General features: G+C 41.5%; 1 protein-coding gene across 2 annotated transcripts in view; it reads left to right on the top strand.

Annotated features, from left to right (window-relative positions):
• The first annotated feature begins 10297 nt into the window (after positions 1-10297).
• Positions 10298-13774, top strand: part of RNGTT (RNA guanylyltransferase and 5'-phosphatase) — a 232613-nt gene continuing 229136 nt past the window's right edge. Inside the window, exon 1 of one of the 2 annotated variants that reach the window (XM_027551417.1) lies at positions 10298-10581. In XM_027551417.1, coding sequence (XP_027407218.1) covers positions 10518-10581 — 64 coding nt within the window. In that variant the 5' untranslated portion in view covers positions 10298-10517. The remainder of the gene's footprint in view (positions 10582-13774) is intronic. The other variant, XM_027551416.1, reaches the window with a different exon arrangement.

The raw sequence follows: 13774 nt of genomic DNA on the forward strand, positions 1-13774 counted from the left end.
CTGTCTTCTAAGGGGACCCAGTTAAAGTAGAAATCACATGCAAGATGCACACGCACTATGCACGCTAAAGGGAGGGAGAGTGGCTCCAACGGCAGAGAAAATTTTGTTAAAATTTTCTGGTCTTGCTTTAAAATAATTTTATTTCATCACTTCATTTGTATGATATGTCCATTCTGTCATCAAACCCTAAAATTTTATTTCTCAAGACATTAGCCATTGTCAGAGAGAAAGACATTTTCCTCTACCCTTCTAGGTTCTTCTATTTGATCTAAGAATTAAATTGACATGAAGGTGAAAAGCATTAGTTGCTCAGTTGTGTCTGACTCTTTTGCCACCCCGTGGACTGTAGCCCACAGGTTCCTCTGTCCATGGGATTCCCAGACAAGAATACAGGAGTGGGTTGCCATTCCCTTCTCCAAGGGAACTTCCCAACCCAGGGATCGAACCTGGGTCTCCTGCATTGGTAGGCAGGTTCTATACCACTGAGCCACTAGGGAAGCCCTGATACGAGGAAGATTAATAGGAGACAATCAAAGTTTCATAACACGTCTACCTGGGAGAGACCCAGGAAAACTGAGTAACTCACCAAAATGGCCAAAACCACTAACGAACCTTAATACTATCTTAATACAGTGCCTTGGACCGCGAGATCAAACCAGTCAATCCTAAAGGAAATCAACCCTGAATATTCATTAGAAGGACTGATGCTGAAGCTAAAGCTCCAATATTTTGGTCACCTGATGGGAAGAGCTGACTCATTGGAGAAGACCCTGATGCTGGAAAAGATACAGGGAAGGGGGAGAAGGGGATGACAGAGGAAGAGATGGCTGGATGGCATCACGGACTCAATGGACATGAGTTTGAGCAAGCTCTGGGAGATGAAGGAAGATGAAGATGAAGGAAGCCTGGCGAGCTGCAGTCCATGGGGTCTCGAAGAGTCAGACGTGACTTAGGGACAGAACAACAATAACAACAACAATACCATCTTCAGTTAAAGACAAGAGATGTTTGGGGTAATGGTTTGGGACTTCAGAAGGGAGAAGACAATTGACATGGAGGTGAAAAAAAAAAGAGAAAGCAAATATTTGGTAAATAAATGCTTGCCTGGGCCATGGAGAAACAACGGGATTCAGAGTGGACCTGATCTCTAGAGAGTTTTCCCTGCACATGTAACCCACAGTCTTTGCAGATATCTCTAGAGATAGCTGTATTTGGGAACAGGTCTTATATCTAAATTCTTCTTTAGGCAGTTAGGGGGAAGGTCTAAGTTTCTTCTTGAGGCCTTCAGGCCTTCATTGTTTTTAGCTTGAAGTAACCTGCCAAAGAGACATTTTTAAGGCAGAGACTTAAATCTCCACAACAAACCTTACCTTTTACTGTGTTTTTTCCTGGTAATCGCCCAAAACTGGCCTCTGGTTTGGTCCGGGTGCAGGTTGGAAAAGAATTTCCAGACATGAGACAGAATGAGAGGGAAATAAAATTTATTAGAATGGGAGACGGTGTTAGTGGCCAGCTCAAGGGAGAACCAATGTTGAACAAGGGTCCTTAGTCCACTTTTATACCCAGGGTACAGGAGTGGGATAGTGGGTATTGTGAGTCATTTGCTGATTGGATGAGGCATGCATACTGGGTGGGGGAAGAGTGGAGCAAATACCTTCTCCCTATGGGGTAGGAGGGGTGACAGGTTATACTGTTCCACTAATAGTTACAACATCGGGGAGGGAAAGACAAGAAGGTCTGTTTTTTCTGTTCCTGCATTCCAAGACCCTCCTTGGTTTCATCTGCTCTTTCATCCTGGGATCACCACATTCCTCCCTCTCGTTAATTTTAGGGCCAATTCTTTGGCCCCTTTTGATACCTTGCTCATGTCTAACTACCTACCTATTTCCCTTTTCAGGCGTTTGGGAACCCAGTCTCAAAGGAAAAGGGGTGATGACCACTCTGACTTCTTCAGGCTGTACAGGGGCATCGTGGGGCTCTGGGTTCCCTTTGCCTGCTCTCTGTCAGGGTGCATTTTCGGAGGGAGATGAGAGTCCATGGAATGATAAGGTAAATTGTTTCAGCATTGCTTAGGTGTTTGTTGGTCAGAGAATATTCTTGTCATACTACCACTTGGAGAATTGTTGCATTCTAGAAGAAACAAACTTTACAAGAAAGCTAAAGGTACATGGCCCAAAGATTAATAGAAGTAGAAAAGTTGCTCAGGGGCTAGCCAGGAGAACCAGGCCCAGAAATTGGTTTGCGACCTTAGTGTTTCTTTAGGTATGAGAAGAGGCAAGAATTCGGGCTCATAAAATCTTTACCTGAAAACATCTGACTATCTGAAGGCCGGTTCTTGTGGGATTTTTCCAGAGCACAGAGTGCCTTATTTCTCATCTCCACCCTGAATTCCTTTCAGGGGATGTTGAAGGTCAGAAGCTTCCAGTGGTCACGAAGTAATCCTTATAGAGGCAGCTGGCAAGCGCCACGTTCCAGTCAGCAGGGTCCTTTTATAGACCCATATTCGACCACGCTTTGGGGCATTTCATGGCCACCGTGTCCCAGGCCTACCGAAGATTCCATTGACAGGCCACTCAGTGTGCTGTTACTAGACCAGGGCTTGTGAGTCGCAAAAGTCTCTGGATCATACCTGTCCCTCTTGTTGCCTCTTCCCATATCTAGAGTTACTTCGTTATAATCATTGATCTCATTTGGAACTGCATCTCAGCATTTTATCACAGGCTCAGTTACACACCTGGTAACGTAAAAAGTCTTCTGAAACAAGTGACATAGAAAATAGTATAGCTAGCAGTTATTAGTAAGATCACAAGCAAGAATCTAAGTCAAGAACTTTCATTAGGTATAGCCCAGTATACCCCAGGTCACCTGACTTCATTTGTTAAATGACTATAACTTGATGTTAATCTCCTGTTTGTACATCAGGGAGTGTCTGATCTTTATCTTAAGACTGGTTACTGAGATAAGCTTTAGAAACAAACTTAGAGTGTCTTTTTTAATAACTTAATTAAACCTTTTAGCAATATAGCATAACAAGGAACTGTCTCAGAAGTGAGTCTTAGTAAACACTAGACCTTAATTAACAAAACTAGAAACTTAGTTTAACAATTAACAAAACTTAATATTCAATGAAACATGATTTTTTTCATTATGAGGACATTAACCCTTGTAGCCTGGGAAAGCTTTAACCCATCAAATAAAAATGAGGTTTTTTAGGGAGCTGGGAAAAGCCAAGCGGCCGTCTTGGATTTTCCATGGCCCTGACTCTTTGATTTACAGATATTGTTCACCCATTTTTAAATCCCCGATTTAGGAGTAGAATGTTGCCATGTTTTAAGGACATCAGGATAGCAAAAGTCTAATTGTGAAGGCTTATTTTTTGTAGAAGCAGAATGAGCTTTGTCTACGTGTACCATAATCTTAAATAATGCTTACTTACTTTACCAAAGTAACAAAATATCTTAAAAACAAATATAAATCACTTAAAGGCAAAGAAATTCATAATCTGTTATTGAAAGCTTCATTCTAAGAAAACTTTATTCTCTTAATACAGAGAGTAGACTAAATTTCAGCCTGGTACCAGTTTACAGATAACAAACAAACAAAGTTTGTTCATCAGTTAATCTTAGAAAAGTCTTTTCCATAAATCTTGAAGAACTAGCAGTATTTTTTTTAAAGGCATGAGAGTGAAACCATAGAAGGCAAGTTTAAAATCTAATTAAATTGCAATTGACAAGGTAGCCTGATCATTGCTGTCACTTGTAACACTTTAACATGATAACTAATTATAACTGACAACATTTTACATATGAGGACATATCAGATTTTCATGAATTTCACATAATGTCTAGGCTATCTATATAAGTAACATCAACCATACAATTTAAATCTGAATCTTTAAATATTTGTTTAAATCCTCTAACAATACTTCCCAAGTAATTTAACATGCAAATGAACTCAGGTAGTTTAATGACTCTTTTTGGCATGTTTCAGGGGCCCTCTGAAGCATCCCAAAGTTAGCTAGAAGTCAAATGATTTAGTAAGTGTTTTCAATAAATATCAAAAGGGTTTGTAACACTCAGTCAGATAGGATCATATAAGTCACTATGAAACAATAGTTACTCACTTAGCCAAAGTTAACAAAAGATTTCAAAGGTAAACATAGAACAGATTACTTCAAAGGTAAAGAAACTTAAAATCCATTATCAAAGGCAGTTCAACATCTTAAGAAAACATGTATTTATACACAAAACTCTTCCCTTGGAGTCTACTTTCCATAAAACCTTCTTATCACTTTCTGTACCCATTACTCTGTTCTCCCATCCTGAAACAGCCACCTGTAAGTCAAACCTACTTCCTTTTCCCTTCATAAAATGTAATTTCATTTCTCATACCATCTTTACTGAAAACACACTTTACTTTCCTTAAGCAGCCAAGAACGACTGTTGTATTAGCATTCTATAGATTGGTGAGCATAAACACCAGTGACGATTTCTAAAAAAAAACATTTGCTTTCTTATAGAGACCATCGCAGGATGGCATCAAACATTATTCATTAGTAGTCCAAAGTCTCTTTAGTTTCTGTGTAAGAGGGAGTTAGTATTAAGTAGTGAATGTTTCAGAATCTTATTTTACTTGGAGAAGACCTAGCTATTCAATAAACGTCTGTCACTTAGTTTAGCACTACCCTAGAAATTCAGATTACCAAAATCTAGAGAGACTGTTTTAGATAGACATTTCTAAAGTATAATTATTCTTAATGGAGTTTGTCCAAAAGCTCATATTTCATTTACATTTTTTTTTGAAGTTTCTTCATTCACTCCAGGTACTTTCCTTGCTGACAAACTTGTAACAGATATAACAATATAACAATATTTAACTTATAATAAACCCAGCACAATGAAAATATGCTTAATGTTAACGGTGCTTAGACATGTCTATATTAGACATGTCTAATTAGATTAGCAAACAAACATTAATATTAGATATTTAATATTGAATATTCCCCAGTTCACGTGAATCTGAAATTCATTTAGGTTAATTTCTCTTGTATTTAGAATTGTCTGATTTGTAAGGGCTTCCTTTTGTTTAGGCTAATTAAGTTAGAACTCATTTACAACTTCAGCAATATTAAAAAAAAACCCAAAAGACACACACCAAGACATACATAAATCCAGACAGACAGGCAGAGATCTCATAGTTTTCCACCTGATAATTAAAATGTCTCTTTGACTCCTCCCCACTTTTTTTTTAAGTTCTAATTTGCCCAAGGCTGAAGTCTGTGTATTTCAGAGTCATAGAAAGGGTTAACTTCAAGCTTTTCCTTAGGCAGGTTTTTTAACAAGCTCGTTGTTTTTAATTGCATATGCAAAAAGAATTGGTTTTGAAGCATAGAGGAGAGTTTTTGATCCTTCAGGCTTTCAATTATAGGAGAAAGACCTGGACCAAATGGAACCTCAGAATCCTTTCCTAGAAATCATGTGGCTATGAAAGGTCGAGTATAGGTCATCTAAGAAATCTGATGGAGAGAGACAGAGCGGGGCAGGAGATAAGGAGGAAGGAAATTCTGAGTCCTTTCCCTGCTTTTGGCAAAAGCTGCTGTACTATTCAGAGGCCTTTTTTTTTTTTTTGCGGTCGGGGGGAGGTTATGGCTCGGAGGCATCTCCTATGCTCTTGTCAATCAGTCTGGACCAAAAAGGGAAAGAAGTGAAAGTGACAGGGAAGATGGCTGAGGAATTCACCTTATAATCCTATCGGGGAGGCGGTGGCCAGGGGATGATGGTTTCCATTTTGAGTATTTCTTGGCCTAGGCCTCAGTTGGAAAGAAGACAAAGGAGAGAGCCTCACCCGTTTGGGCGGCAGCTACTGGGGTGCAGTAAGCAGTGGGGCCTTCGGAACACACCAGAGGGTAACCCTGGCCAGAGTTCCTTTGTTGCTTCCACAGCACTTGCCTGTTCGCAGAGGGTCCCTATGAGAAAGGAGAAGCAAGGAGGTGGGGAAGAGACCCCAAGCCCCTGTACCGGCCATCAGAAGTGTCGTGGTCTGGGTGCAGGTTGGAAAAGAATTTCCAGACATGAGACAAAATGAGAGGGAAATAAAGTTTATTAGAATGGGAGATATTATTAGAACAGTGGGCCAGCTCAAGGGAGAACCGATGTTGAACAGGGGTCCTTAGTACACTTTAATACCCAGGGTACAAGAAGTGGGATAGAGGTCTTGCGGGTCATTTGCTGATTGGATGAGGCATGTATACTGGGTGGGCAAGAGTAGGGCAAATACTTTCTCCCTATGGGGTAGGAGGGGAGACAGGTTATACTGTTCCATTAATAGTTACAACATGGGTGAGGGAAGGACGATCTGGTTTTTCTGCTCCTGCATTCCAAGATCCTCCTTGGTTTTATCTGCTCTTTAGTCCTTGGGTCACCACAGTCTCTCCATTTCCCTCAACATCATTCTTTCATCTTTGGCTCAAGATGTTAGTATGGTGCTGGCTCTCTCAGCTTCCCTGGGTATCTCACATCCATATGTGAGATGTCCATGTTAATAATCTTCTGTTTGTTTCTCTCTTGTCTTTTATGACAGGAGGTCTCAGCCAAGAAAAGTAGAGGGAATATTATTTTTCCTCTATTAATAACAGAATGGAATTCAGAATCAGGATTGAGTTGATTTATACAAAATAGATGTGGTATCCTTGCATGCAGATTTGTGACTTGTTCAGAGTTGGGCATATATTCGCAACCCTGGAACTAGAGTCATTTCATGTTGAGACTTTGTTGGGGAATTGATGTTGTTAAACTAATTAAACAGTTTTACAATTAAACAATTAAGGAGGCCATTCGACTGATGTGTGTCTCTCATGCCAAGAGGGCCTACAGAAGTAAACCAAAATCAAACCCTGTAAATACGCCCAGGTTAGGAGAAGGTGATGGTGCCCCACTCCAGTACTCTTGCCTGGAAAGTTCCATAGATGGAGGACCCTGGTGGGCTGCAGTCCATGGGGTTGCGAAGAGTCGGACACAACTGAGCGACTTCACTTTCACTTTTCACTTTCATGCATTGGAGAAGGAAATGGCAATCCACTCCAGTGTTTTTGCCTGGAGAATCCCAGGGACAGGGGAGCCTGGTGGGCTTCCGTCTATGGGGTCGCACAGAGTTGGACACGACTGAAGTGATTTAGTAGCAGTAACAGCAGGAAATAAAAACACGAAGGACAACTAATCATAAATAGACAATGAGGCTTTACGCTCTAGACAACTGAATAATTTTTTTAGAAAACTGAAGTATAGTTGATTTGCTGCTGCTGCCAAATTCCTGGGATTCCTGGAAGGGCTTATGTTTCTACAAGTCTGGACGTGCCTCCAGAAGTCATGGTGGGTGTTATGGATTGAATTGTCCCAAAAGATATCTTTAATTTCTAACCTTGTACTTTTGAGTGTGGCTTTATTTGGAAATAGGTTTTTGCAGATGGAATCTTGATGAGTTTACACAGGATTAGGGTGGGCCGGAATTCAATGGATGGACTGGAAATTTGGACATAGCCACACATAGAGAGGGCTTCCCAGGTGGTGCTAGTGGTAAAGAACCCACTTACCAATGCAGAAGACATAACAGACATGAGTTCTATCTTTGCAACTTACAGCTTGGAACCAGGTGTTGTTGTTATTGTTGTTCAGTCACTCAGTCATGTCTGACTCTTTGCAACCCCACGGACTACAGCATGCCAGGCTTCCCTGTCCTTCACCAACTCCTGGAGCCTGCTCAAACTCAATGTCCATTGAGTCCGTGATGGCATCCAACCATCTCATCCTCTGTTGTCCCCTTCTGCTCTTGCCTTCAATCTTCCCCAGCATCAGGGTCTTTTTCAATGAGTCAGCTCTTCTCATCAGATGGCCAAAGTATTGGAGTTTCAGCTTCAGCATCAGTCCTTCCAATGAATATTTAGGATTGATTTCCTTTAGGATTGACTGGTTGGATCTCCTTGCAGTCCAAGGCACTTTCAAGAGTCTTCCCCAACACCACAGTTCAAACGCATCAATTTTTTGGCGTTCAGCTTTCTTTATGGTTCAGCTCTCATATCCATACAGGACTACTGGAAAAAGTATAGCTTTGACTGTAGGGACCTTTGTTGGTAAAGTAATGTTTCTGCTTTCTTTAGGTTAAATTCCCGTGGTGACAAGGAGACAGGGGGATGCCATCTTTCTTCCTGTTTACAAAGAGATGGCTCTCCAGACCCTGAGAAAAGTTCTTAGGTTTTAAAGCAGTCAAGAGGCTTACTGAGCTGTTCAAAAGACTTATATATAGGTATCAAAGTGATGGGGCAGGATTTACAAATAAAAGTTTTTGGAAGAAAATGTTCTAGGAAAGGGGAAAGTCTTTTTCCTTTTTGTCAACAGGGAAAATTCAATCTTATTTACCCCTACTCTCACCTCTCTGCCGTTCTCCAAGAGGAAAAACAGATGCCCACAGAGTGACCAACGTGAGTCCTCCCTGGCTTTCTGGAACCACAAACACATTCTCATTAACATGTCTTGACCTCCTCTTTGCTCCAACTCCACTCTGCCAGCAGACACTAGAATTGGCCATTATCTGGGCAGATTGTAATTGCCCAGATTGTAATTGTAATTGGCTGGTTTGTAAGGCAACTGAGTCTTATCTTTTCCTGTTAGCAGAGGAGTGTTACTTTCACTAAAAGGTCTCAACAGATATAACAGCCAGACAGACCAGGAGTGCCAACTAATTCAGGCTCTCTCAAACAGAGAGAGCCCCTTTCCATTTCTGGGGAGAATTCTGATCATATTGAGATGGTCCAGGCATTTGGGAGCTGAGCAGTCCCACAAGTTTCTCACCAGCACTTTAACATCAGATCCCCAACCTCCAGGATCTAATGCCTGATGATCTAAGGTGGAATTGGTGTCATAATAATAGAAATAAAAGTGCACAATGAATGAAATGCACTTGAATCATCTTGAAACCCACCCCCTCTCCCTAGCCTGGTTCGTGGAAAAACTGTCTCTCATGAAATTGGTCAAAAAGGTTGGAGACCACTGCTTTAACACGCATTCCCTGCCCTGCCCCAAACCGCATTCTCTTGCAGTTCAAATACAGCACTAACATTTAAAACCAGCCTGTTAACACTATAATTAACTTGCCAGCATCCAGCTTTATATTTCATACTTTAACTAAATTAGTCTAGTAGCTATAGAAAGTCTTATTACAGGACACAGTTTATAAAATGAACTTCCAATCGCCTGGAATTGGAAGATGCTTCCAATCTCACGGGCTTAACTGGAAGGAAAGACCATTTGGTAAACCAAATTGAGAACACTGCCGCGTAGCGGTACTCCACTGAGCAATTCCTGCCTTTGCCAATTACACACATTAGTTGGTAACTTTGAGACTCCCAAATACACTATAAAACTGCTCCAGAAATGTAGAAACAAAACTCATAAAACCCATTTTGGGGTTAATTTCAGATGCTTCATGGATCCCTAGAAGCACACCCCCAAAGAGAAATCCTTCATTTCTGGTGCTCCAATCTCTCGCCCTTAGAGTTTCTCTAAAGCTTGTTCCGCTAATCCAAGTCAGGAAAAACTTTTCCAATTCCCAGTCAAACCCAGATCCTGCCGGGACGCCAAACTTGGCCGAAAAAAGGGCGATCAGGCTCTTGGGGTATGACGGCGGCGGGAAAGCCCCTTTCGTCAGTAAAACAGATGCCTTAACGAAATCTGCGGACTACTCTACGCTTGGAAAGAGGCTTGGTTTCCTTTCATTCTCCAGGGTTTCCATCGGCTGTCGAGACAGAAATGTAAAGAACGGTAGTTCTGCGGTATCCCGTACTATGGCAGCAGCTGCTGCTGCTGCTACTGCTGCTGCTAAGTCGCTTCAGTCGTGTCCGACACTGTGCGACCCCATAGAGAGCAGCCCACCAGGCTCCCCCGTCCCTGGGATTCTCCAGGCAAGAACACTGGAGTGGGTTGCCATTTCCTTCTCCAATGCATGAAAGTGAAAAGTGAAAGTGAAGTCGCTCGGCCGTGTCTGACTCTTAGCGACCCCATGGACTGCAGCCTACCAGGCTCCTCTGTCCATGGGATTTTCCAGGCAAGAGTACCAGAGTGGGGTGCCATTGCCTTCTCCCACTATAGCAGCCGAGCATGTGCAAAGTCGCCCACAGAGCTGTCCGAGATTTGGGCGGGGCGGGGCGAGGGAAGACCCGCCCCTTCCACTCGCCTTGGCCTTAACTCCTTCCCATCCCTCCGCCGGCGTCTCTTTTTCACCTCTGACCTCGGAAAGAAGTGGGTGGGGCCTTTGGGGGCGGAAGTGGCGGTGCATTGTGGGCTCGCCTAGAGTTGAGCCTGAATGGAAGTGGCGCGCTGCCGCTGACATTACCCGCGTCCGAGCGGCTAGGGTTCGGACGCCGTCCGGGATTCGGGTACCTCAGACCTGTGGTTCAGAGCGGACCGCGAGGAGGCGGCGGCTAGGCCGAGCGTTGGTGGAGGGGCGGCTGTGCGCGGCCCCAAGACATGGCTCACAACAAGATCCCGCCGCGGTGGCTAAACTGTCCGCGGCGCGGCCAGCCGGTGGCAGGTAACCGGGACCGGGGTGTTCGAGTCCCCGCGCACGGGCGGGTCCGAGAGTGGGCTGAGGGCGTGCAGCTTTCGGTAGTGGTGTTTCAGGACCGAGATATGTTCGGTCCGATGAAGCTTGTTTGGGAATCTGGACTGGAGGGAATAGGGGCACTTGTTAAGGCTAAATGTTGCAAACAGGAAGGTAGATAGGAGGTTTCTGTGTGGCAGGAACTGAGGACGCAAGAACTCAAGGGGCAGTACTTTGAAGCTTAGTCAAGAGTTTTGTAAACCTTTCAGGGTTCTCGGAAGGGTGTCTGTCGGTCTTGAGATGAAGGAAGGCTTAAGAAGAGGAAGGGCAGTTCCCAGCGGTGAAATTGATCCACACCGAGACTGGAGGTTTTTGTTTTGCTTAGTTTTTTAAAATCTTTTTTTTTTTTAAAGAATGACTTTTGAGGACTTTTTCATCTTTGAGTTTGACCCAACAGACTTTAAATTTAAAAGTGTACCGTTGGGTAAATTTTGACTTCCGCACACCCCCTATGAAACACAGATAGTAAACATAATCATCACCTCTTCAGGTTTCCTCCAGCTCTTGATAATCCCTCCCTCTGCAGGCAACCGGTGATCTGCTCTCTGTCACTATAGATTTAGTTTGCATTTTGTATAATTTTTAAAATAAATGGAAACATACTCTCTTTTGGGGACGATCTCTGGCATCTTTCACTCAGCATTATTATTTTGAGATTTATACGTGTGCTTGTGTGTATCATTAACTCATCCCTTATTACTGCCAAGTAATAGTCTATTGTTACAGCTACACCGGTTTAAATTAGATTTGTTTATTCATTCATTCGTTGATGGTCCTTTGGGTTTTCAGTTTTTGGCTGTTGCATACTAACTTACTATGAACATTAATGTGCAGTTCTTTGTATGGGCATATGTTTTCTTTTCCCCTGTGTAAATCTTTAGGAGAGGGATGGATCATACAGTAGGTGTACGTTTAACATTTCAAAAAACTGCCAAACTCTTTTCAAAGTCATAACATTTTGCATTCCTGACTATCAGTATGAGGATTTTTCTTTGCTCCATATCCTAACACTTGATTTGATCAGTCTTTTTAATATTACCCGTTCTTTACCAACTGAGCTCTCAGGGAAGCCCCAATAGGGACTTAGTACTGTCTTATTGTGGTTTGATGTTGAGCATCTTTTCATGTGCTTCTTGGAAATATCTTCTTTTATGAAATGTCCAAAACTTTTGCTGATTTAAAAAATATTTATTTTTATTTATTTGACTGTGCAGGGTCTTAGTTGCAGCACTTGGGATCTATGATCTTTGTGCGGCACTGGAGATCGTAAGATGGGGCATGTGGAAACTCTTAGTTGCAGAATGTAGGATCTAGTTCCCTAGCCAGGGATCCAACCTAGGACCCCTGCATTGGGAACTCAGAGTCTTAGCCACTGGGTCACCAGGGAAGTTCCTTTGCTGATTTTTAAAATTGGGTGGTTTTATTTTTGAGTTGTTATTTTTCTTTATATGTTGTAAATACAAATCTTTTTTTTGTTGTTCAATTGCTAAGTCATGTCCAACTCTTAGCAACCCCTTGAACTGCAGCACGCCAGGTTTCCCTGTCCTTCTCAATCTCCTGGAGTTTGCTCAAACTCACATCCAATGAGTCGGTGATGCTATCCAACCAACTCATCCTCTGTTACCCCTTCTCCTCTTGCCCTCAGTCTTTCCCAGCATCAGGGTCTTTTCCAGTGAGTTGGCTTCTTGCATCAGATGGCCAAAGTATTGGAACTTCATATGCTTTTCAAGTCTTTTCTCCAGTTTGTGGCTTGCCTTTTCATTCTCTTTTGTTGTTTCTTTTGAAGAATTAAAATTTTAAAGTTTAACTAACGTCAACCTAATGCTTTTTCTAGAAGATGTTTTGAAACAAAATTAAAGGATTTGTAGTGAACTATGCATGCTTATTAATTATATACACATCTTTAGTATGTCTGCCTACTTATTTTAAATGGTTGGAAGAGAAGATTCTGTAGTCATTTTTTAATTCATGTTTTCTGATTCTTCTGGTTTGTCAGCTTTTCTTCACATTTTATGTTAAATCTTCAGTCAGTAAAACCATATAAATGATGGATAAAAGTCTTATTGAAAGATAATCTAAATAAGTCTTAGGGTGAGGAAATGGTTTTCCTTAACAAAAATGAAATAATTTTCTTTATGTTCTAACCATTTTTATAGGCATTTTCACTTGTAGTTGATAGTCATTGTACTTTCTTTAGATGAATTAATTACAGTTCTTTACACTTTTCTTTATAGGTCTTACTCTTCAGACATTTTGACTTTTTTCCCTTGTTATCTCTAACTTAGTATTGAATCTTTTTTTTTTTTTTTTAACATTTTCCCCCATTATAGAGTTATGAAGAAACCTCTGAACTTAGATGTCTGACTTCTTTTTTAACTTGGCACATGTTTCTGGATGCTTTATTATTAGAGTTACCAGCTACATTTATTTGTGAGGAAAACAAAATCATAAAGAAGATCTTGTCAAAAGAGAATTATTTTTTATTTGGAATTAGAAAAACAGCTTAAAAGTCAGAATTTTAATGTAGTCTGCTCATGGCAATGACAAATATCAGGATACTGACTTCTTGGTAGATAAAGGGACACATGTATGTACTGACTGGGGGTGGACAGCAGCCAGTGAAGTGCAAGCCCTAGACAGCTTTATCACTCTAAGAAATAGAGTTGTGTGCTTTTCTTTTCTTTTTCCCTCTCCTGGAGATGAAGGGTCAGGAATAAAAAAGTTTTCCTTTTTATTGTATTGGAGTATTTTAACCCCCAAAAGCTAGACTTTTAGTTATTGTGCTCACTGAGTCACTAAACTCAGCTCATCTGAGCAGCTGTGGGCCCTGGACAGAACCCCAGGCCTCCTGGCAACCAACTGGATCTTTACTGGTAATCAGGTCTGCTTTGGCATGTGACCCTTGTTAAAAAGTAAAGGGAATACAACATAAAATTCTTAAATCTCTCTGAATTTACCTTAAAATTCTGTGTCCTAGAAGCGTTCATGACACATTGTGTATTTTAGATAATGCAGGGTTGGCAGTGTTTTATAGTAGTAGAACAAGAAATGCTAGCTATATTATTGCAAGCTTTAGGGAAAAATAAGGAATCATTCATATTCCCAATTTCTGCCTCCTCTTTTC

The sequence above is a fragment of the Bos indicus x Bos taurus genome, chromosome 9 (assembly GCF_003369695.1).
Source record: "Bos indicus x Bos taurus breed Angus x Brahman F1 hybrid chromosome 9, Bos_hybrid_MaternalHap_v2.0, whole genome shotgun sequence".
NCBI classification, from domain to species: Eukaryota; Metazoa; Chordata; class Mammalia; order Artiodactyla; family Bovidae; genus Bos; species Bos indicus x Bos taurus.